The sequence below is a fragment of the Cervus canadensis genome, chromosome 28 (assembly GCF_019320065.1).
Source record: "Cervus canadensis isolate Bull #8, Minnesota chromosome 28, ASM1932006v1, whole genome shotgun sequence".
NCBI lineage: Eukaryota > Metazoa > Chordata > Mammalia > Artiodactyla > Cervidae > Cervus > Cervus canadensis.
In genome coordinates, this window is record NC_057413.1 from 19,799,975 (window position 1) to 19,823,935 (window position 23,961).

The window sequence follows — 23,961 nt, forward strand, 5'->3', positions numbered from 1 at the left end:
AAATGACTCTACACATGGACATCACCAGATCAATAGCAAAATCAGATTGATTATATTCTTTGCAGCCAAAGATGGAGAAGCTCTATACCAGCAAAAATAAGACCAGTAGCTGACTGTGGCTCAGATCATGAACTCCTTATTGCCAAGTTCAGACTTAACTTGAAGAAAGCAGGGCAAACCACTACGCCATTCAAGTATGACCTAAATCAAATCCCTTACGATTATACAGTGGAAGTGATAAATAGATTCAAGGCATTAGATCTGATAGAGTGCCTGAAAAACTATGAACAGAGTTTCGTGAAAGTGTACAAAGGTGCTGATCAAAACCATCCCGCAGAAAAAGAAATGCAAAAAGGCAAAATGGTTGTCTGACAAGGCCTGACAAATAGCTGAGAAAAGAAGAGAAGTGAAAAGCAAAGGAGAAAAAGAAAGCTATACCATCTTAGACCCAAAGAATATCAAGGAGAGATAAGAAAGACTTGCTAAATGATCAGTGGAAAGAAATAGAGGAAAACAATAGAATGTGAAAGACTAGAAATCTCTACAAGAAAATTAGAGATACCAAGGGAACATTTTATGCAAAGATGGGCACAATAAAGGACAGAAACAGTATGGACCTAACAGAAGCAGAAGATATTAAGAAAAGGTGGCAAGAATATTTCCAGAAGAACTATACAGAAATGATCTTAATGACCCAGATAACCATGATGGTGTGATCACTCACATAGAGTCAGACAACCTGGAGGATGAAGTCAAATGGGTCTTAGGAAGCATCACTATGAACAAAGCTAGTGAAGGTGATGGGATTCCAGCTGAGCTATTTCAAATCATAAAATCTGATGCTGTCAAAGTGCTGTAGTCAATATGCCAGCAAATTTGGAAAACTCAGCAGTGGCCACAGGACTGGAAAAGGTCAGTTTTCATTCTGATCCCAAAGAAAGGCAATGCCAAAGAATCTTCAAAGTACCACACAATTGCACTCATTTCACAGGCTAGCAAGCTTACGCTCCAAATCCTTCAAGCTATGCTTTAACAGTATGTGAACTGAGAACTTTCAGTTGTTCAAGCTGGATTTAGAAAAGACAGAGGAACCAGAGATCAAATTGCCAACATCCATTGGATCTTTGAAAAAGCAAGAGAAATCCAGAAAAACATCTACTTCTGCTTTATTGACTATGCCAATGCCTTTGACTGTGTGGATTACAACAAACTAAAAATTCTTAAAGAGATGGGAATACCAGACCACCTGACCTGCCTCCTGGCAAATCTGTATGCAGGTCAAGAAGCAACAGTTAGAACTGGACATGGAACAACTGACTGGTTCCAAATTGGGAAAAGAGTACGTCAAGGCTGTATATCGTGACTCTGTTTACTTAACTTATGTACAGAATACCTCATGTGAAATGCCCGGCTAGATAAAGCACAAGCTGCAATCAAGATTGCTGAGAGAAACCTAAGATAGGCAGATGACACCACCCTAAAGGCAGAAAGCGAAGAGGAACTAAAGAGCGTCTTGAGGAATGTGAAAAAGGAGAGTGAAGAAGCTGGCTTAAAACTCAACATTCAGAAAACGAAGACCATGGCATCCGGTCCCATCACTTCATGGCAAACAGATGGGAAAACAATGGAAACAGTCAGAGACTTTATTTTGGGGGCTCCAAAATCACTTCAGATGGTGACTGCAGCCATGAAATTAAAAGACGCTTGCTCCTTGGAAGGAAAGTTACGACCAACCTAGACAGCACATTAAAAAGCAGAGTCACTACTTTGCCAACAAAGTAGTCAAAGCTACGGTTTTTACAGGATTCATGTATGGATGTGAGAATTTGACTATAAAGAAAGATGAGCGCCGAAGAATTGATGCTTTTGCACTGTGGTGTTGGAGAAGACTCTTGAGAGTCCCTTGGACAGCAAGGAGATCCAACCAGCCAATCTTAAAGGAAATCAACCCCGAAATTTTACTGGAAGGACTGATGTTGAAGGTGAAGCTTCAATACTTTGACCACTTGATTTGAAGAATGAACTCATTGGAAAAGACCCTGCTGCTGGGTAAGATTGAAGGCAGGAGTTGAAGAGGACGACAGAGAAGAGATGGTTGGGTGGCATCACCGACTCAATGGACATGAGTTTCAGCAAAGGGAGAGGGAAGCCTGGCGTGCTGCAGTCCATGGGGCAGCAAAGAGTCGGACAACAACAACAAGAGGGCTCTGGATTATCACCAATAAGCTAGGCCTATGATTTTGGCCACGTCATTGAATTCGTCTCATTTGTGAATAAAGAGATACAAGTAGACATTTTTAATGTGATTGTCATGATCAGTATTGAATATTTATAGTAGGTTGAAAGGTAGATGAAGACTATGACAAGAAGATCGATAGGTAGATAGACAGATGTATAGCAGTGGCAAATGTTGGAACTGAATTCAGATTTGTCTGACATTGTGATGAAACTAGTGGAACATCTCTTAATGATACTTATAAACTGAAGTTAGCTGTGATTCAAGACAGAAAGGGCAATTTGTTGCTTGCAGTCTACATTGTAAAGCTGCCACCAGTATTCACAAACACTTTCAGTTTAGATTTAACCATTTCTTCCAGGAAACTGTCAAAGAAGATCATATTAGAGTATTTTGTCTATTTAGTATAAATGTATAATAGCTTCAAGGTGGTAGGTCAGAAATGAAAGAGGATGATCGATGTTTAATCATTACAAACTTAAGTCATTGCCCTTTAAACTTCCAGTCACGCAGACCAAGTAAAGCAGAGGACTCCTACAGTTTTGCATCTGGTGCTTTCTCTTTATTCATGTTTATCCTAACTGTACAACATTTTATGTGGAATTATTGAAATGAAAGCTTATTGTGACATTTCACGTGCACATTTTCCTGGAGACAGAATGAATGATAGAACAAAATGAGGATGAAAAAACACAAATGAAATGTGATAAAAACAGCAACAATAAACTGTCTTTTTAGGGACATTTAGAAGTTTGAATATCATCGGAGAACAATAATTATGCTCAGCATGACTTCAAACTTCCAAATTTCTTTGTTCTTCTGAAAGGAACTTAGTTAACGTTATTTTTGTTGTTCAGTTGCTCAGTCCTGTTCAACTCTGCAACGTCATGCACTGCAGCACGCCAGGCTTCCCTGTGCTTCACTATCTCCAGGAACTTGCTCAAAGTCATGTCCATTGAATCAGTTTTGCTATCCAATCATCTCATCTTTGGTTTTCCCCTTCTCCTCCTGCCTTCAATCTTTACCAGCAGCAGGGTCCTTTCTAATGAGTTGGCTCTTTGCATCAGGTGGCCAAAGAAATGGAACTTCAGTTTCAGCATCAGTCCTTCTAATGAATATTCAGGACTGACTGCCTTTAGGATAGACTGGTTTGATTTCCATGCAGTCCAAGGGACTCTCAAGAGTCTTGTCCAACACCATAGTTCAAAAGCATCCATCCTTTGTTGCTCACCTTTCTTTATAGTCCAACTCTCACATCCATATATGACTACTGGAAAAACCATAGCTTTGACTAGATGGACTTTTGTTGGCAAAGTAATGTCTCTGCTTTTTAATATGCTGTCTAGGTTGGTCATGGCTTTTCTTCCAAGGAGCAAGCATCTTCTAATTTCATGGTTTCAGTCACCATCTGCAGTGATTTTGGAGCCCAAGAAAATGAAGTCTCTCACTGTTTCCGCTGTTTTCCCATCTATTTGCCTTGAAGTGATGGGACCAGATGCCATGATCTTAGTTTTCTGAATGTTGAGCTTTAAGCCAACTTTTTCACTCTCCTTTTTCACCTTCCTCAAAAGGCTTTTTAGTTCTTCGATTTCTGCCATAAGGGTGGTGTCATCTGCATATCTGAGGTTATTGATATTTTTCCTGGCAATCCTGATTCAGGCTTGTGCTTCATCCAGCCTGGCATTTCACATGATGTACTCTGCATATAAGTTAAGTAAGCAGGGTGACAATATACAGCCTTGATGTACTCCTTTCCCAATTTGGAACTAGTCTGTTGTTCCATGTCCAGTTCTAACTGTTGCTTCCTCACCTGCATATAGGTTTTGCAGGAGATAGGTCAGGTTGTCTGGTATTCCCATCTCTTGAAGAATATTCCTCAGTTTGTTGTGATCTACACAGTCAAAGGGTTTAGTGTAGTCAATGAAGCAGATGTTTTTCTCGAACTCTTTTCCTTTTTCTATGATCCAGTGGATATTGGCAATTTGATCTCTGATTCCTCTGCCTTTTCTAAATCCAGCTTAAACATCTGGAAGTTCTTGGTTCACGTACTGTTGAAGCCTAGCTTGTAGAATTTTTAGCATAATCTTGATAGTGTGTGAAATGAGTGCAATTGTGTGGTAGGTTGAAGATTCTTTGGCATTGCCCTTCTTTGGGATTGGAATGAAAACGGACTTTTTCCAGTCCTATGGCCACTGCTGAGTTTTCCAAATTTGCCAGCATATCGAGATCAGCACTTTAACAGCATCATCTTTTAAGATTTGAAATAGTTCAGCTGGAATTCCATCTCCTACACTAGTTTTCTTCATAGTGATGCTTCCTGAGGCCCACTTGACTTCACCCTCTAGGATGTCTGGCTCTAGGTCAGTGATCACATCATCTTGGTTAGATGGGTCTTTAAGATCTGTTTTGTAGAGTTCTTCAGTATATTCTTGACACTTCTTAATAATCTTCTCATTAATGTTATTAATGAGATTTAATATTAATGAATCTTACACTGTTTTCTAGAATTCTTTTGTGTCAATCTGAATGTCAGCTTTCTCATTTTGAGATATAACATTTTAATGACATATATGCTCTAACCATTTTGAATGCTTCCTTCAGAAATGTTGCATTTGCAATTCTTTCCCTTAGAACAATCTTTCTGGATTACCTGGTAGCTAATGTCTTAGCATCATTTGAAACGTTATTGACTGCTAATACTTAATCCAGGTTGCTCTCCTGTTTCCCTGGCTTGCTATTTCAAAGTATCAAAAACTATCAATACTTAAAAAAAAACAAAAACTGGTGTGAATATTGGCCTTTCAAGTTTTTCATGCTTGAACAAAATTCAGAAAATGGTGTTCTAATCTTAATATATGCCTTGCATATATACATATATATGTGTGTATATATATATAACATATACATCTGTTGCTTTCCCTACTATAAAAATGAGCTGCTTCTTTTAGGAAAATAATAGGCTTGTGGTCGTATCTCAAAATGCTAATAAATGGTTATTTTTTTTTAAAAAGAACTATCTTCTATGATGACATGGGAAGTATACAACAACAACAAGCATTTCTGCTACATTCCAAAGTCGTATGTCCCAAGGAAAATCATTTGTATGAGCTGAACTACCCTCTTTTTCATGGAATGCAGGTTTTATTTGAAAGAAGGAATGACACTGGAAGATCTATAAAACTTAGTGAAACAATGAATTACTTTTTAAAAATCTTACATTAGTACAAGTGACATCCAGTGTGCAAAATAGGCTTATGAATTTTAATGTAACAGAATAGGAAATAGTGATATTGTTTCAGGTCCACTGAGAAAATAACTTATAAGAAACTATCACTTGCGTAGTTTTAGCTTTGTATCAAGATAAACATCCACAAATAACAGGAAAGGTTATTAAAAATGTCACTCCTACATAGGTATAGTCCTTTTTATTTTCATAGATTTCAATCAAAATGACAGATTCAATGCAAAAGCTAACATAGAATCCAGTGAGACAGACAAGGAAAAGACTTGCCAAAATATACTAATTAAAAACTTCCACTGTTCCCACAATAGAGTTTATTTGGAGAAATTGTTATTTTTCATATAAAAATCATGGGTTATTAACATTATTCTAAATAAATTAGTTAAAATTTTTTAAACTGTTATTTCTACTACGGAAAATATCGATAGAAGTAACCACATAAACAAAATTATCCTTGGGGTCCTCACTAATTTGTAGGACTGTATAAATATCCTGACCAAAATGTCATATCATCTTGAAGAGGTGTCTATTCAGACTTTCCTTCATAAAATTGCTTCATAAAATTGCTGTTTATTTTCATATTGTTGAATGTAATGGTTCTATGTATATTCCAAAGCAAGTTCTTTTTCATATATGTGAATTTGCAAATAATTTGTTCCTGTCTATGCCCTGAGCTCTTTTCCTGACATAACAGTATTCATTAATGCCTATACATACATTTCTGAGAAGAGAAATAAGAAATTCCTAACTGCAAGGGTTTCTAAATAGAGGACTTGGGTGACTGGGGAATGGAGGGAGAACATGAATTAGTTATTTTGTCTATTCTGCAGTATCTTTTCAATTCTCTTGTGTGGAGTTAAATAATGCTTTTGAAAAATGAGCTGAAAATCCCTGCCCTTGTAAAACTCTTGACCGATCACCTTCAGGTCAAGTGTTAGGATGCACATTCTCTACTCCAGGACCCATCATATGTCAGCTGAGCTGTTCTCATAGAAATTCCACCACTGGAAATGATGGGCTGACTTGTACAGACAATTCTGCCCCCTGCAAGTAGCTGAAAATGCCATGGAAAATACAAAAACTGTCTTCAAAGCATCAAAGAGGTGACAAAGTGCTAATAGATGACCACATCTCTCAAAAGAAGGCTAAGATTCTGCTTGGCCTCCACAAGGAACTTGGTCCTGAGAAGAGATGAAAAGACCGTGTGAGTCACTGCCTGGAGTCCAGGCACGGAGCCCAGGATGTCCAGCCTTGTGTCCCCAGCTCTTCACTTGTCTACCCACCTGCCTTCCTTCTTAAAAATTTAAATGAAGTTTTATAGTTCTGATTATGATGTATATGTATAACACATGTCATATATATTCACTGGAAAATAAGTTACAAAGGGTTGAAAGTGATAAAAGACAAAGTTAAAAGAACTGTAATCCTCACACAGGAGATATTTGGTTGCATTTACTTTTAGTTTACTTTCATCTTCCGGCAGCTGCCCAGGTGCTGGAACTGTCTCTGTCTAAGCTGTTGAGCTCAGACCTCAGTGGCCCCCACCCTGCACGCTCCAGAAGCTGCTTGCTGAGTCAGCTCACTTCCTCCTCCCTCCTCAGTCCCCTCTACTACCTCCGTCCCCACTCTTTATTCTTTTGCTTTATATATATATGTATAGATATATATATCTATATATATATTTGTTCGGCTGATTTGGGTCTTAGTTGCAGCACGAGGGGGCTTCCTTTCTCCTTTGCCGTACATGGATTGTGGCACATGGGCTCCAGAGCAGGTGAACTTCAATAGTTAGAGCATGCTAGCTTAGTTGCTCTGTGGCCTGTGGGATCTTATAACCTTAAGGTGATATACCATGGTCTGCTTACTGTCTGAACATTCTAGTTGTTAAAATACATATTAATGAAACTTTCTGTGCATGCTACATTTTAAGGCTGTATCTAAGAGCCACATATACAAACCCACTATATTCATGTAAAGACTGTATTTTAATAGGCATCAATCTATGGGTCACACAATAACTTTTGGGAGGAAGAGAGTGAAAGTTAAGGACATTCTAGACATGCACTGTCCGATATGCTGGCTACTAGTCATATATGGCTATTTGAATTAAATAAAATTAAAACAGACACAGACTCACAGATACAGAGAACGGACTTCTGGTTGCCAAGAGGAAGGGGGCTGAGGGAGGGAGCTGGGGAATGATGGCCTGGGGGTTGGGGGTTAGTTAGCTGCAAACTATTACAAAAAGAATGGATAAACAGGGGACTTCCCTGGTGATCCAGTGGTTAAGAATCCATCTTGCAATACCAGGCACAGGGTTCAATCTCTGGTCGGGGCACTAAGCTCCCACATGCCTCAGAGCAACTGAACCCGTGTACCACAATGAAAAAGATCCCACACTACGCAGTGAACATCCTGTGTGCTGTAACTAAGACTCAACGCAGCCAAGTAAATAAATAAATAAGTGTTTTTTAAAAAACAATAGAATGGATAAACATTGATAGCACAGGGAACCCTATTCAACATCCTGAGATAAATAATAATGGGAAAGAATATAGAAAAGAACCTATAAATGCGTGTAACTGAGTCACTTTTCTGTACAGCAGAAACTAACACAACATTGTAAATCAACAAGACTTCAACAAAATAAATAAAAATATTTGAACAATTAATTCATTAAATAAAATAAAAGCACTCATCACAACAGTCACGTTTGAGGTGCTGAAATAGCCACATGTAGCTAGTGGCTCCCTGAGTGGACAGCACAGATATAGAACAATTCCTTCATCACAGAACATTTTGTTGGACAGGACTGCCCTTCATGCTTTGTGGGCCTCAGGTCAGATGCATTAGACTATGTGAGGTGAAAGAGTCAATATTATTTCTCTTAGACACTATGTCAGATTTCTGTCTGGGTATGAATAGTGGTAAGTTGGTGTGAAATAAAACCAAAATTAGTTGTAAGTGCAGATGGTGCCTTCAGGCACAAACTGTCCCAGTCCCAAAGGGGAAATACCTGTCTCCCCCCACACCTTTCCCAGACTGAGGACACTCTATGGCATTGCTTTCTAGAGGGTGAGTTCTCTTCCAGAGCAGCCAAGGGGCAAGGCCCTCAGCTGAGTTTGTGGAGGCAGGAAGTCCAGTTCAAGGAGAAGGATTCTCTGAAATGAAGAGGAGGCAAAGGCAGTGATCAGTTGGGAGATTCCCTGATTTATTCAAAAGAGTGGTTCTCGGTGTGGTCTGTGGAATCCTTGACGTCACCGAGACCCTTTTATGAGATCCATGGGGTGCAACCTACTTACATAGTATTACTAAGATATTATGTGACTTTTCACTATGTTGACATTTACTTTGAGGTAAAACTTCACAATAATGGAGACCATGGTAGCAAACTGCAACAGTAATTATTTTCACCACAACTTACTTGCAGGGAAAAAAACTTTGCTTCAAAATGTCTTGATTGACACATTAAAAATTCTTATTGTGTGTTCATAAATAATAACAGAAAAGAATATGAAAAAGAATATGTGTATATATATACATATACAACTGAATCACTATGCTGTATAGCACAAATTAACAGTGTATTGTAAAACAACTATAATTCAGTAAAATAAATTTTATAAATATAAATAAATAAATTAAAATTCTTATTTTTACATTGACATTTTTACAAAACTTATTTCTTTTTCTTTTAATGTACTTGACTTTACTGATGTCTATTTCCCAAGGCACCAGTTTGAAAAAGCAGTTATTTCTTTATTTAGGCTGTGCCAGGTCTTAGTTGTGGGGTGTGGGTTCTTTAGCTGCAGAATATGGGGTCTTTAGTTGACATATGGGATCTTTAGTTGCAACGTGTGAGATCTAGTTCCCCAACCAAGGTTTGAACTCTGGCCTGCTGCCTTGGGAGCTCAGAGTCTTAGCCACTGGACCACCAGGGAAGTTCTTCAAATCCATATTGTAAAAGTATCTCCTGTAGCCACTGAGGTGCTGGAGCTCCTGGCAGCCCCTCATCCTGAGGAAAGGGAAGTTGGAGACTGAGATGGTCCCCAAAATGTGATACTCACGGTGGAGAAGCAGGGCAGAGATAAAGATGAAAGCATCACTCTTCAAATAGTCTAGAGACACTCACCAGAGGATACCTGGAGTCCACCCCCAAACTGGTGCCTGGTACCGGCATGAGCCCTCTGAGCCCCTCCTGCTTCTCAGGATTCCCATGTGCTTAGACCTCAGCCCCACCAGCATCCTTTAGCAGAAGGAGCGAGAATGTGGAGAAATGCATGTGAGAGATCGTGATGCGCCAGGTCTGAAAGGACACACACCAGGTCCTCTCCTGCTCCATTGACAGCGACATGGTCCTGGGACCACAAAGGAGGCTGGGAAGTCTTCCCCATGTGTCGCCAAGAACAATTAAAATCATCAGCAACAGTGAGTATTCATTTCAATTTATTTAGCTTTCAAATGTTTAGTGACTGTTTACCAGACACCAAGCTCTGTGCAAAGAATGGCCTGAGAATTGATTGAGCAGCATCTTGGTCAGAGAGAAGCTCTGAATCCGCAGAAGGAGATAAGACACGGTGGGAAGTGCCTGCCATCCCAGGAGAAAAGGATAAAGAGAACGTCTTCTGGAAGTTCATAGAGTGATTCTAGATTGGAAGGTGCCTGGAGATGATAAGATTTGGACTCCACTTGCAGAAAAGAACAGGATACCCGTGGGGGAAGCTGGAACAAGAGCTTGGAAGCAGGGCCTTTAAGTACAAGGTGTCATAAGAAATAGTATCATATTGAATTCATCACATTTGTACACTCTAAAGTTATGAATGGTTGGAACAATTACTCATATTAAATGAAAAAGAGTCGAGTAAGATAAGGTAATCCAATTTTTTAGAAAGCTATATAAATCCAGATGAAATCATACAGATATGTTGAGTGATATAGTTCTCTATTTTCTAAAGTATTTTCTTGTAAATATAAACAGAAAAATGCCATATACTGCTTTGCTTGGATAGACGAACTTCTCCCCAACAGATACACAGAGCTGTGGTGGAGACAAGTGAACCCAGCGCATTCCCACCCTCTCTCTCTCTGCATGACCCGTGAGGCAGAGACCTCCTCTCTAATCTCTCCTGTGGACCCCACCACCTGACTCACGGGCTCAGGCAACACTCTCTGAAACACTGCACTTGGAAAGTTGCCTCTTGTGTCTTAGTCAAGACAATGACTTCCTCTAGAAGGCACCCGCGAACACCGAATCTTACAAACCTTGGTTTGCTCTAACAGCAGGACTGTGAAGCTGACAAGTTGGGAAATGGGCTTCCATATTTGTCAAGGAGCCCTGCAGCACTCATGCCATTCCTCACTTTACCACTAGAGGGCGGTAGTTACTGCTTACAAGGAACGCACCGCCCCCTTCTCTAGTTGTCCTCTCCAAATTAGGCTTAGTCAGAACTTGTTTTATAAACATAGAGGATTTCTTTAAGGTACATCGATTTGCTTTTCTTCTTTAATCTCACTTGGAAGCTATTGAAAGTCCACTACAGGTAACAAACGTAAGATGTGCCCCTGATATAAGTTGTCTCTGAGACACACAGACATGTAAAATTATGTGTTCAGTCGCTCATCTGTGCCCACCTCTGTCCTGCCCTGTCTCTCTCTATCATCTATAAACATCTATCTGTGTAAAACAGCTTTTGACAGTCTGTGTAATGTACTAGAGATGTTTTTCAATCATGTTGCCCCTGCTTTGTGATATGAATCTTTGGGGACCAAGTGGTCTGCTCAGAAGACAATTGGGAATGTCCCTGACACCCTAGGAGACCATGTGAAGGTAGACAGTAGATCTCAGTAAAGTCATCCAGAGAGGGAGGTCTGCTGAGCAGAGCCAAGGTCGGGTCCACACTATCTCCTGTCCCCAAAGCACAAAGTCTGCCTTCCTAGCGGAACTTTGCTAAAATCCTATATATTCTAAGAAATAACAGGGTGAGAATAATGAGCAATGGTTGTAATAATTGTGAGAGAGAGATGAGGTGATGAGTTTAGTTACTGGTTTTTCTCTGCCAACAACAGCCTACACTGTATTCCATTATAACCTGGTGCTTAGCCATGTGAGAGTAGAGTCTACATCTTGATTTTGAATGTATGACAGGCCCCCAGCCCAGCACTGGGCAAAGCAGACATGCCACTACTGCTGGATGAACACATTTGGGATCAGGACCTGACAGATTTGAGAATGTATTTGAAGTCAGGACTCTCCTGGAGCCGTCCTGACAGGAGGACATCATAAATCAGCTGCCACCTCTCCTGCTAGGCCTGGGACACTGGAGAGCCTTCCCATAGCACCCCTCAGCCAGGACCCACGTAGTTCCAGGTACTCCCCAGATCAAATCTCTCCATCTGCTCTAACTTCTCATGCTTACTTTGGCCTCCTTGATTGTCCTACTGTGTGTTGTCCACTCTAGGGATCTGGGGACACCTCTGATATCCTTAGTAAACTAACACCAGATCCTATGGAGCTAAAGCTTAAATACGGGATATAATTGACAGGAAATAATTACATGGACAAGTAAAGTTCTACATGACTCTATCTTAGTGATGCTGCTTTTCTTGAACAATGAATGTAAACCTATTGGCATAAAATAGGTATGTGCTTTCTCTGAAGTGAGCAAGCTTGGTGAATGTCGCACTTTCTCTGATGATGCTCTAAAAGGCCTGATGCTCTGCAAGAGGACAGAAGTAAAGTATGTCATGTTATAATGAAGTATAGAATGTTATGATAATTCTAAAATTGGCTATTATTCACTTGTGCTACAGTAATTTAAAAAAACTGTGAATAGTGGTCTGTTAAACTTCTCATGTTTAGATTAAATTCAGAAGATGGTGTTCTAATCTTAACATGTATCTTGCACAAATATTGTTATGTTGCATTTCTTATTGCAAAAATGAGCTGCTTCCTTCAGGAAAATCAAAAGTTTATGGTCACATCTCAAAATGCTAATAAATAAGTTTTTTTTTCCTCCAAAGAACCAAAAGTATCTTCTATGATGACACGGGAAGTACAGGTCAAGTGCTTCTGCTACATTCCAAAGACCAGAGACCCAAGGAAAATAATCTGCATGAGCTGAACTACCCTCCCTTGCATGGAATACAAACTTCACTTGAAAGAGTGAATGACACTGGAAGATTTATTTAACTTAGCAAAACAATGTATTACTTACAAAAAATCTTATAGTAGTATAAGAGATTCAATATGGAAAAAAGGCTTAGGGACTATTTACTGCAGTAAATAGTCAATGATATAGTTTCAGGCCCACTTTGAAAATAATCTTTAAGAAACTACCAGTTCTGTAGTTTTAGATTTGTATCAAAGATGAATTTACATAATTACCTGAAAAGCTTACTAAAAATACTACTCCTTCATATATGTGGGCCATTTTATTTTCATAGATTTCAATCAAAATAACGGATTCAACGTAGAAGCAAAGGTGAAAAATCCAGTGGTCTTCTGATGAGACGGGAAGAAAGGGAATAGTAAAAATATAAAAACGTAAAAAGCTTCACTGTTCCCACTACCACGTTTGTTTTGGGAAATAACTTATTTTTCATATTAGATGCACGGGTTACTAACATTATTCTAAACTAATGAAAGAATTTAAACTTTATTATTTCTAATAAATAATATTAGAAAATATCTTAGAAAAATTAGAAAATCCTTGGAAAATATCGATAGGACTCAGGGAGACAGTGTGACAAAGACCTCTCGGTGCGGGAGGGGAGGGATCAGGGCAAAATCCCACGTCCCCAGAGGCTCTCAGGGTGCAGGACGGTGTCTGGGGCGGGGTCGGTCAGTGTCGGAGATTCCCAGTCTCCCGAGTTTCATTTCTCTCTCACAACCTGTGTCGAGCCCTCCTGCCTGGACACTCGTAACGCGGCCCCAGTTCTCACTCCCACTGGGTGTCCGGTTTCTAGCAGCCAATCAGTGTCCCCGTGGTTCCCGGTTACAAAGCCTCCACAGACCCGCCGGACTCAGCTTCCCCCCAAGCACGGAGAATGCTGGCCATGGGGCCGCGAACCCTCCTCCTGCTGCTCTCGGGCGCCCTGGTCCTGACCGAGACCCGGGCCGGTGAGTGCGGGGTCGGGAGGGAACGGCCTCTGCGGGGAGGGGCGAGGGGACCGCCCGGGAGTCGGGGGGCGGGGCGCAGGACCCCCAGGGAAGGAGCGACCCCGCCGTCTCCTCCCAGACCTGCCCCCTGCCCCCGTCCTGTCCTGTCCCCCCTTACTCCCCAGCCCCCCAAGTCCTGGTCCTTCTGCGACCTTTTCCGTCTCATGAGCCCCTCGCCCCTCCCTCCCCTCCCTGCCCGGTCACCTCGGACCCGGAATCCGCGCCGGGAGGAGGTCGGGCCGGGTCTCACCTCTTCCCGCCCCCAGGCTCCCACTCCCTGAGGTATTTCTACACCGCCGTGTCCCGGCCCGGCCTCGGGGAGCCCCGCTTCATCATCGTCGGCTACGTGGACGACACGCAGTTCGTGCGGTTCGACAGCGACGCCCCGGATCCGAGGATGCAGCCGCGGGCGCGGTGGGTGGAGCAGGAGGGGCCCGAGTATTGGGATCGGGAGACGAAGAGGGCTAAGAACACCGCACAGACTTTCCGAGTGAACCTGAACACCCTGCGCGGCTACTACAGCCAGAGCGAGGCCGGTGAGCGACGTGGACCCGGGTCCAGGTCACGACCCCCACCCCCAGGGACCGGCCCGGGGTCGCCCGAGTCTCCGGGTCCGAGGGTCACCCCAACACTGTGAGACCCGCCCCTCCTCCCGACCCGGGACGAGCTCGCGGGGACTTGACGCGGTTTCATTTTCAGTTTGGGTTTAATCCCTGCGGGTGGTCGGGGCGGGTCAGGGTCTCACACCTTCCAGTGGGTGTACGGCTGCGACGTGGGGCCGGACGGGCGTCTCCTCCGCGGGTTCGAGCAGTTCGGCTACGACGGCAGAGATTACATCGCTCTGAACGAGGACCTGCGCTCCTGGACCGCGGCGGACACAGCAGCTCAGATCACCAAGCGCAAGTGGGAGGTGGTAGGCGTTGCCGAGGAACACAGGAACTACCTGGAGGGCGGGTGCGTGAAGTGGCTGCGAAGATACCTGGAGAACGGGAAGGACACGCTGCTGCGCGCAGGTTCGACGCCTGGGGCCTCTCTGATCTCCCCTCGGGCTGGAGCTGGCTTCCCACGAGGAGAGGAGATTGGGGTCCCTGTGGGAACAGCACCCCAGCTTCTTGTCAAGAGAGGGAGGAATCTGCCCAGGTTTTCATATTCTGTACATGGTGACTTGCCAGTGGCCTCATTTCTCAAAAGGACAATTAAGGAATCCAGTGTCTTTGGGGAAGAAGCAGGAAACCATCCCTGAAATAACTGGTCAGCGCTGCCCTTTGACCCTGGCCGCCATCTTGTGAACCTTGACTCTCTCTCAAGGCCTGTTCTCACCCTGAGAGCATCTTAGGAGGCTTGAGTCCAGCGTTTCTGAGTCACTCAGCCTCCACTCAAGTCAGGAACAATACAGAAAAAGCTCTGTATTCTTTTTACATGCAGCCTCTTACCTTGGCTCTCACCCTGTCTCCAGAACTTTCCAAGGACTAGGCGATGTTCCCAGACCCTGGAGTCTAGGCTGATGTCTGGTGTTTGTGCTTCTTTTCAAGCCCACTATCTTGTTTATTCTCGGGATGGTCACCTGATGCTGCTTCAGTGGCCCATGGAGGTAACACAAAGTGTGAGTTTCCTGATTCTTCTTCCTCAGACCCTCCGAAGGCACACGTCAGCCATCACCCCATCTCTGACCGTGAGGTCACCTTGAGGTGCTGGGCCCTGGGCTTCTATCCTGAGGAGATCTCACTGACCTGGCAGCGTGATGGGGAGGACCAGATCCAGGACATGGAGCTTGTGGAGACCAGGCCTTCAGGGGATGGAACCTTCCAGAAGTGGACGGCCCTGGTGGTGCCTTTTGGAGAGGAGCAGAGATACACGTGCCATGTGCAGCACGAGGGGCTTCTGGAACCCCTTACCTTGAGATGGAGTAAGGAGGGGCATGGGGTGGAGCTTCTTCTCAGATAAAGCAGGTATCTTGAGAACTTCTACAAGGTCAGGACTCAAGCCTGAGGTCAGGGCCCCTTCATTTTCCTCCACAAAATCTCCTGAGCCATCCATCCCCATCATGGGCATCATTACTAACCTGGATCTCCTTCTGGTCAGTGGAGCTGTGGTGGGTGGAGCTGCGATGTGGAGGAAAAAGCGCTCAGGTAGGGAAGGGAGGGAGGGATCTGAGTTTTCTTGTCTTTCTTGGGGTTTCAAGCCCAGGTAGAAATTTTCCTGCTTCATTACTGAAAAGTACCCTCCACACATTTGTGGAATCGAGCTGATGCTAACACTGACCCTGACCCTTTTGTAAAGTACCTGTGAAAGACAGAATTTTCACTTTCGTAATTCCAGTTGGAGATTAGATGTTTCTCAGGACTTGAAGGTCAGAGGGGAAGGTCCTCACTGACTACAGGTCCCCAGGAGGACAGTTAGTCCAGTCCTCTCTCATTTCCTTCTTTCATGTTCCTGATTTTGTCCTGGATTTTTGGTCACAGTTCAAGAAAGTTTTCTGGGGTCCAGGATTAGGGGGTTCCCCTAGGATCTCATGACTCAGTTGTCTCCCTGGCGTCTCACATGATGTTTTTTTCTCACAGATGAAAAAGGAGGGATCTCCACTCAGGTTGCAAGTAAGTATGGAGGGAGTGTGATTCCAGAGACACCTTGTGAGGGTGCAGACGGGAGGCCGTCGGGGGTTCACCCTCATCAAAGTTCATTCTCTAGTTTCTCTCCTGTGGATTCTGACCATGTCCTGGTTTTGCTCTCCCCCAGGCAGTGACAGTCCCCTGGTCTCTGATGTGTCTCTCGTGGGTCCTATAGGTGAGATCCTGGAGCGTCTAGTTGGGAGACGAGTTGGGGCAGAGGGGACACACTGGGTGGTGGGGATCTTTGAGTGGGACATGTGAGCATGTTGGTGGGGGGCTGTGGAGAATGTCAGCCCATACATGACTGACCTGAACTGGTTCCTGATTCTTTTCTCTCACAGTGTGAGACAGCTGCCTTGTGAGGACTGAGTGATGCTCGCTCCTGCTTTGTGACGTCAGATCCCCAGACTCCTCTTTCTGCAGCTGCATCTGAATGTGTCTGTGCTCCTATTAGCGTAACGTGAGGAGGTGGGGAGACTGCCCACCCCTGCCCACTGCCCTGACTCCCCACCCTGACCTGTGTTCTCCTCCCTCATCTAATGTCCTGTTCTAGCAGAGGCAGGGCTGGGTGGGACTCTATCCCTGTCTTAACTTTACATTACACTGAGTAATGATGCCGTGTTTCCTTGATGAAAATAAAATTTATATATATGAATTTTTTTAATTGGTGCCACAAGGGGTTGATGGGATGATAAAGGAGAGGATTCCTAAAATTTGAGAGAGGAAATAAATGGAAACTCTGAAAACCTTCCAGAATGTGTGTGCTATATTCAGTCTGTTGCAGGTGAGGCAAGAGGAAGCTGTGAGGAGCCAAGTAAAGTACCCAGTTAGTGTTCAGTGCGTTGTGGTTTTGACATGGTCACTCCCAGGCTGGGTCATCTTCTCTGGTCCTTTGTCCTTGTCTCTTCAGTAAAACATTGTCCCACCAGGACCTGTGATCTCAGAGGAAGTCTCCAGGTCAGTCTTGGTTCAGGCCTTCATCCAGTTCTCAGCTCCCATCTTTTGGGTGTTTCTTTGTTGTTTCCTTTCTTCTTTAGAGATTTTTGGCTGAGTTTGTGTTTTATTCTCATCTGAGTGTCCCCCACCTCTGACAGCTGGAGGAGTTGTTTTCCTGTCATGGTCCCACAAGGCCCAAGACTGCCCATGCACACAGGAGACTTTGGTGTCCAGAGGTGGATTTTCAGGTTCATCCAGGTCTTGCCCTCCTTCTAGGGTTTGATTGATTGTTGTTTCCATATTTCCCCCAACCTTCTCAAAGGATCTAGATTCTGGAATTAGCAGGAAGGAGGGAAAGCTTAATTTCTCAGATTAGATCCTGTCTGAATTCTGTTCTGCTTGCCTACCCACTCTTCCTGCCCTTAGCGCTAGTAATCCTAGTGCTGGCTCCAATACAAACTCATAGATTTATAAAGCAGCATCTAATGTAGCTTTATATTGGGTTGGAAAATAGGACCTATGAGTCAATTATTATTTTTTTCTGAAAAGAAAAAATATAATTGTGTGATGTAGTGTGGAGGATGGTTCTTGAGGGAAGGGGAGAGAAGCACTTGTGAGGAAAACACAGATGCGAATGTGGGTAGATACTGTGCTGCTGCTGTTGTTGCTCAGTTGCTAAGTCGTGTCCAACTTTTTGCAACCCCATGGACTGCAGCATGGCAGGCTTCCCTGTCCTTTACCATCTCCAAGAGATTGCTCAGAATTCATGTCCATTGAATCAGTGTTGCTATCTAAACATCTCATCCTCTGTTCCCTTCTCCTTTTGCCTTCCATCTTTCCCAGGATCAGGGTCTTTTCCAATGACTGGGCTCTTTGAATCTGCTGACCAAAGTATTGGCGCTTCACCTTCAGCACTGGTGCTTCAGTGAATATTCAGGATTGTTTTCCTTTAGTATTGACTGTTTTGATCTCCTTGCTGTCCAAGGGACTCTCAGGAGTCTTCTCCAGCACAGTTCGAAAGCATGAATTCTTAGGCACTCACTCTTCTTTATGGCCTAACTCTGACATCCATACATGACTACTGGAAAAACCCTAACTTTAACTGTACAGACCTTTATCCACAAAGTGATGTCTCTTTTTTTTAATATGTAGGTTTTTAACATGTAGGTTTTAATATGTAGGTTTTTTAATATGTAGGTTTTAATATCTAGGTTTGTCAGAGCTATCCTTCCAAGGAGCAGGCATCTTTTAATTTCATGGCTGCAGTCACCATCTGCAATAATTTTGGAATCCAGGGAAAAAACCGTCAGTTTTCACTCCAATCCCCCAAAAAAGGCAATGCCAAAGAATGTTCAGACTACCATACAATTGTGCTCATTTCACATGCTAGCATAGTAATGCTCAAAATCCTTCAAGCTGGGCTTCAACAGTATGTGAACCGAGAATTTTCAGATATATAAGCTGGATTTAGAAAAGGCAGAGAAACCAGAGATCAAATTGTGAACATTTGTTGGCTCCTGGAGAAAGCAAGGAAATTCCAGAAAAACATTGACTTCTGCTTCAGTGACTACACTAAAACCTTTGACTGTGTGGATCAAAACCAACTGTGGAAAATTCTTAAAAAGAGATGGAAATAGCAAACCACCTTACCTGCCTCCTGAGAAACCTGAATGCAGGTCAAGAAGCAATAGTTAGAGCCAGACATGGAACAATGGACTGGTTCAAAATTGGGAAAGGAGTAGGTCAAGGCCATGTGTTGTCGCCTTGTTTATTTAACTTCCATGCAGAGTATATCATGCGAAATGCCAGGCTGGATGAAGCACAAGCTGGAATCATGATTGCTGGGAGAAATATCAATAACCTCAGATATGCAGATGACACCACCCTAATGGCAGAAAGTGAAGAGGAACTAAAGAGCTTCTTGATGAAGGTGATAGAGGAGAGCGAAAAAACTGGCTTAAAACTCAACAATCAAAAAACTAAGACCATGGCATCTTGTCCCGTCGCTTCATGGCAAATAGATGGGGAAACAATGGAAACAGTGACAGACTTTATTTTTTGGGCTCCGAAATCACTGCAGACAGTGACTGCAGCCATGAAATTAAAAGATGCTTGCTTGCTCCTTTAGTTTTGGACAAAAAGCGACGACAAGCCTAAACAGCATATTAAAAAGCAGAGACATCACTTTTCTGACAAAGCTCTGTGTAGCCAAAGCTATGGTTTTTCCAGTGGTCATGTATACAGATGTGAGAGTTGGACAATAAAGAAGACTGAGTGCCAAAGAATTGATGCTTTTGAACTGTGGTGCCAGAAAAGATTCTTGAGAGTCCATTGGACAGCAAGGAGATCAAACCAGTCAATCCTAAAGGAAATCAACCCTGAATACTCATGGGAAGGACTGATGCTAAAGCTGAAACTCCAATACCTTGGCCACCCGATGCAAAGAGCCAACTCATTGGAAAAGATCCTGATGCTGGTGAAGATTGAAGGCAGGAGGAGATGGGAACAACAGAGAATGAGATGGTTAGATGGCATCACTGATTCGATGGACATGAGTTTGAGCAAGCTCCAGGAGATGAAGGACAGGGAAGCCTGGCGTGCTGCAGTCCATGGGATCACAAAGATTCAGACATGACTTCTCAACTGAACAACAGCAAAGAAAATAAAATCTGTCACTGCTTCCACTGTTTCCGCTTCTATTTGCCATGAAGTGATGGGACCGGATGTCATGATCCTCCTTTTCTGAATGTTGAATTTCAAGCCAACTTTTTCACTTTCCTCTTTAACCCTCATCAGGAGGCTCTTTTGTACCTATTTATTTTCTGTCATTAGAGTGGCATCATCTGCACATCTGAGGTTGTTGATATTTCTCCCGGCAATCTTGATGAATCTTGTGATTCATCCAGCCCAGCATTTTGCTTGATATACTCTGCATATGATGAGTTAAATAAGCAAGGTGACAGTATACAGTCTTGTTGTACTTCTTTCCCAGTGTTTGAACTCTGAAGGGATGTGATCCATAGTTCAAAGTTGGAAAGGAATTCGACAAGGCTGTGTGATCCATGAAGGAGTGATGTACTGTAATTGTCACAAAACAACATTTATCCTGAGGTCCCATTAATAAAAATACTGTGCCGGGGTCCAGCCTCGGCAGGATCCAGGGGGTACCCTCAGGATGAATGGCATCGGTGAGAGAGAGAGAGAGAGAGAGAAAGACACGTGAGACCGGCCTTGATAGGGCCAAGTCTGTGTTTTACTTTTTGACAACCGGTTTTATACCCTTTCACAGAACGTTTTCAAGGTACAAGATGCTTACTCATGATTACACAGGGTTAGGATTACATCATTTTGTTTTTTAGGAAAAGCAGGATGTTTTTTGCTTTCTAATTCTATAGTAATTCTTAGCACATGATCTTCTGGCCTTGGGGCTATTAACATTTTATGCAGGTCAGGTGAATGTAAACCTATTTTCCATTTTTATGATGACCTTAACTGAAAGGTAACAGTCTCATAGGGAAATAGTACAGAGTAGAATTATATTCTTGTTAATACAAAAATTAATCCTTCTGCAAAAGTTGTCAGTCACGTTTATCTAAGAAGTTTACCCCATACTGACTCTGTGACTTTGGTGAGGCAGCTTCTGCCTAGCACTCCTGGCTGACAGTTAACAACCATCTCATTGTTACCACACTAGGGCTAAGTCCTTATTTCTCTAGATCTTTAACTATATTAACAATGGTTTCTATAACACAACCTTAGCACATTAAAAGCAAAAACACAGCAAGCAAAACACAGCAAGTAAAACAGCAAGCAAATCTTAACCCAATAACCACCTATAGAATAATTTTTCTTATGTTTTCTAATAGGACTCCTTTGCCCCTTAAAAAGGCTTTATGTCTATTAGGGCTTTTATATAATCAGGTTCTTTATGCTATTTTATGATTAGGATATTATAAGCAATCATGCATATTAGTACCAAGGGCATAAATGCATTTGCCTAACAAACTACCAGCAAAGGAGTTTAAATTAAAACACTCCTTTCACCCTGGATAATCTCATGAAATACCACCACCTGGGAAGCTTATTGATTAAAGTTCTAAATTGATTCTTATTTGGGAAGAGATCCGGGAAGGCCTTCTGCCTGTGTCACAGAAATTAGGGACTAGTCCATTGAGGCAGGCATCAGAAAGACAGATATCATCTTTAAGGTGAGCACAGGGGGGCAGCTTTTCGAAATCCCTGAAAACCTGATCTGCCTTGCCTGTCAGGCTTTCTCCTCGTGACCTTGTCATGGGTGGGATCTCGTGAACTGGCCTTTTCGAAACCCCTGAAAACCTGATCGGCCTTGCCCGTCAGGTTTTCTCCATCATGGCCTTGTTAGGGGTAGGGTCTCGTGTGTTGGCTCCCAGCAATACTGTGTCTAGAAATAGGGAGGTGCATTACACTCACCGTTCATTCAGCTGATATCTGTTGTGTGCCAGATACATGACACAATGTTTTGCATCTGGGAAACATCATTGAAGTTAAAAAATTGCTGGCTTTGTGGAGCATGTACTGTGGTGAGAAGAGACAGACTATATGCAATGAACATAGTAAATAAGGAAAGTGTTCTGTTAATTCCCTGAGATTTCAGATGGTAAAGAATCTGTCTGCCAATGCAGGAGACACAGGAGATGCAATCCCTGGGTCAGGAAGATCCCCTGGAGAAGGAAATGGCAACCCATGCCAGTATTCTTGCCTGGAGAAGGCCAAGGACAGAAGAGACTGGCAGGCTACAGCCCATAGGGGCCAAAGAGTCGGACTTGACTGAGTGACTAACACTTTCACTTTCTGTTACAAAAGGACACATACAATGGGAAAGATGAGTTGGAGATGGTGATCTAGTATGTGAACAGAGAAGATGGTTGTTTTACTAGGGTGGCCAAGGTGGGCCTCACTTGGACGGTGATGTTGGTGGAAAGATTTGAAGGGCGTGAGGAATTATCCCCGAGGATGTCTGAGGAATCTTCTTTCCAGGCAGAGGGTATCTCCAGATAAATGCACCAGGGTAGGAACATGTCTGTATGTTCCTGTTAAAATGAGAAGGCCAGTATGGCTGGAGCAGAGTTTAATTGAGATGAGGTCAGAGGTCCAGCCAGACCTTGTAGGCCTGGAGTATATTGGAACGATTTTGACTTTTGCTCTGAAGTGAGATGGAAGTTATAGTTTTATTTAATATTTTTATTTTATTGGAGTATAGTTGATTTGTAATGTGTTAGTTTCAGGTGTACAGCAAAATGTTTCAGTTATGCATATACATATATTCATTCTTTTTTAGATTCTTTTCTCATATAGGTTATCACAGAATATTGGGTGGAGTTCCCCGTACTATACAGTAGGTCCTTGTTGATTATCTCTCTTATATATAGTAGTGTGTGTGTTCATCCCAAGCTCCTGATTTATCCCTCTTCCCTACGTTTGTGCTTTGGTAACCATAAGTTTGTTTTTCATATCTGTAAGTCTGTTCCTGTTTTATAAATGAGTTCTTTTGTATCTTTAAAAAAAAAATCGATTCCAGGGACTCCCCTGGTGGTCCAGTGGCTAAGACTCCACACTCCCAGTGCCAGGGGCCTGGGGTTCCACCCCAGGTCAAGGAACTAGAGCTCACATGCCACAACTAAAAAGAGCCATGTGCTGCATCTCAGACCCAGTGCAGCCAAATAAATAAATAAATAAATAAAAATAGATTTCACTTATGGTTGATATTATATGGAATTTCTCTTTCTCTGTCTGATTTACTTCACTTAGAATGATAATCTTTAGGTCCATGCATGTTACTGCCAATGGCATCATTTCATTCTTTTTTATGGCTGAGTAATATTCCACTGAACCTCTCCTTTACAAGGAACATTTGACTGCTGGGCTGAGAACAGAACTGGGAGGTGAGAAGTGAGTGAGTTCATGGGTAAGTGGTGGCAACTAGTACAGTGTCCAGGCTGGAGATGGCCATTGCTTCAACTGGGGTGTGGGCTATGGATGTAGTGGGAAGTGATTGTATTCTCTGCATGTTCTAAAGATGGACTTTGCAGCATTTCCTAAAGGATTAAATCTGGGGTATGAGAAAGAGGAGTCAAGGGGACACGCTCAATTTTGGACTATGTAAGTAAAAAGATGGAATTCTCTCATCAGAGATGGGGAAGACCAAGAAGCATATTTTTGGAAGGAGGGGACATTATGGGCATTTGGTTTAAGAGATGTTGAAGCTGAGATTTTCTTAGAAATACAAGTCAGGTAGTTGGATTGGCAGTTTGACAAATGAGTCTGGAGTTTAAGAGAAATGTCTGTGCTGGAGAAATAGATTTGGGTGACTGATGTTGAAGCTGAAACTCCAATATTTTGGCCACCTGGTGCAAAGAGCTGACTCATTTGAGAAGGCCCTGATGTTGGGAAAGATTGAAGGCAGAAGGAGAAGGGGATGACAAAGGATGAGATGGTTGGATGGCATCACTGACTCAATGCACATGAGTTTGGGTAAACTCCGGGAGTTGGTGATGGACAGGGAGGCCTGGCATGCTACAGTTCATGGGGTTGCAAAGAGTCGGACACGACTGAGTGACTGAACTGAACTGAACCACATAATGATACTTAAAGCCTTGAGAACTGAGGAGGTCACCAAGAGAGGGAGTGATGGCTGTAGAAGTGGAAGGACTCCCCACCCAGCACTATGCAATTGGGTGAGATCACACACCTAAGCAGACTGCATGGTTCTGACACTGCATGTATAAGGCACACAGACCCAGGA

The 23,961-nt window shown here is 42.9% G+C and overlaps 2 protein-coding genes across 6 annotated transcripts in view; both read left to right on the plus strand.

Annotated features, from left to right (window-relative positions):
* LOC122429593 (BOLA class I histocompatibility antigen, alpha chain BL3-7-like) overlaps positions 1-23,961 on the plus strand; it is a 425,948-nt gene that overhangs the window by 231,304 nt on the left and 170,683 nt on the right. Inside the window, exon 8 of one of the 5 annotated variants that reach the window (XM_043450051.1) lies at positions 16,586-16,899. The exons of the other annotated variants lie outside the window; for them this stretch is intronic. Coding sequence (XP_043305986.1) covers positions 16,586-16,590 — 5 coding nt within the window. The 3' untranslated portion in view covers positions 16,591-16,899. Of the gene's footprint in view, positions 1-16,585; positions 16,900-23,961 lie in introns of those variants that run through there. 5 annotated transcript variants of the gene reach the window in all.
* On the plus strand, positions 13,438-16,899 carry LOC122429603 (BOLA class I histocompatibility antigen, alpha chain BL3-7-like). The gene is made up of 7 exons (XM_043450075.1): positions 13,438-13,596; positions 13,902-14,171; positions 14,373-14,648; positions 15,266-15,541; positions 16,197-16,229; positions 16,372-16,419; positions 16,586-16,899. Exons 1-7 carry the CDS (start codon positions 13,524-13,526, stop codon positions 16,588-16,590), a joined length of 981 nt encoding a protein of 326 aa, XP_043306010.1. The 5' UTR covers positions 13,438-13,523; the 3' UTR covers positions 16,591-16,899.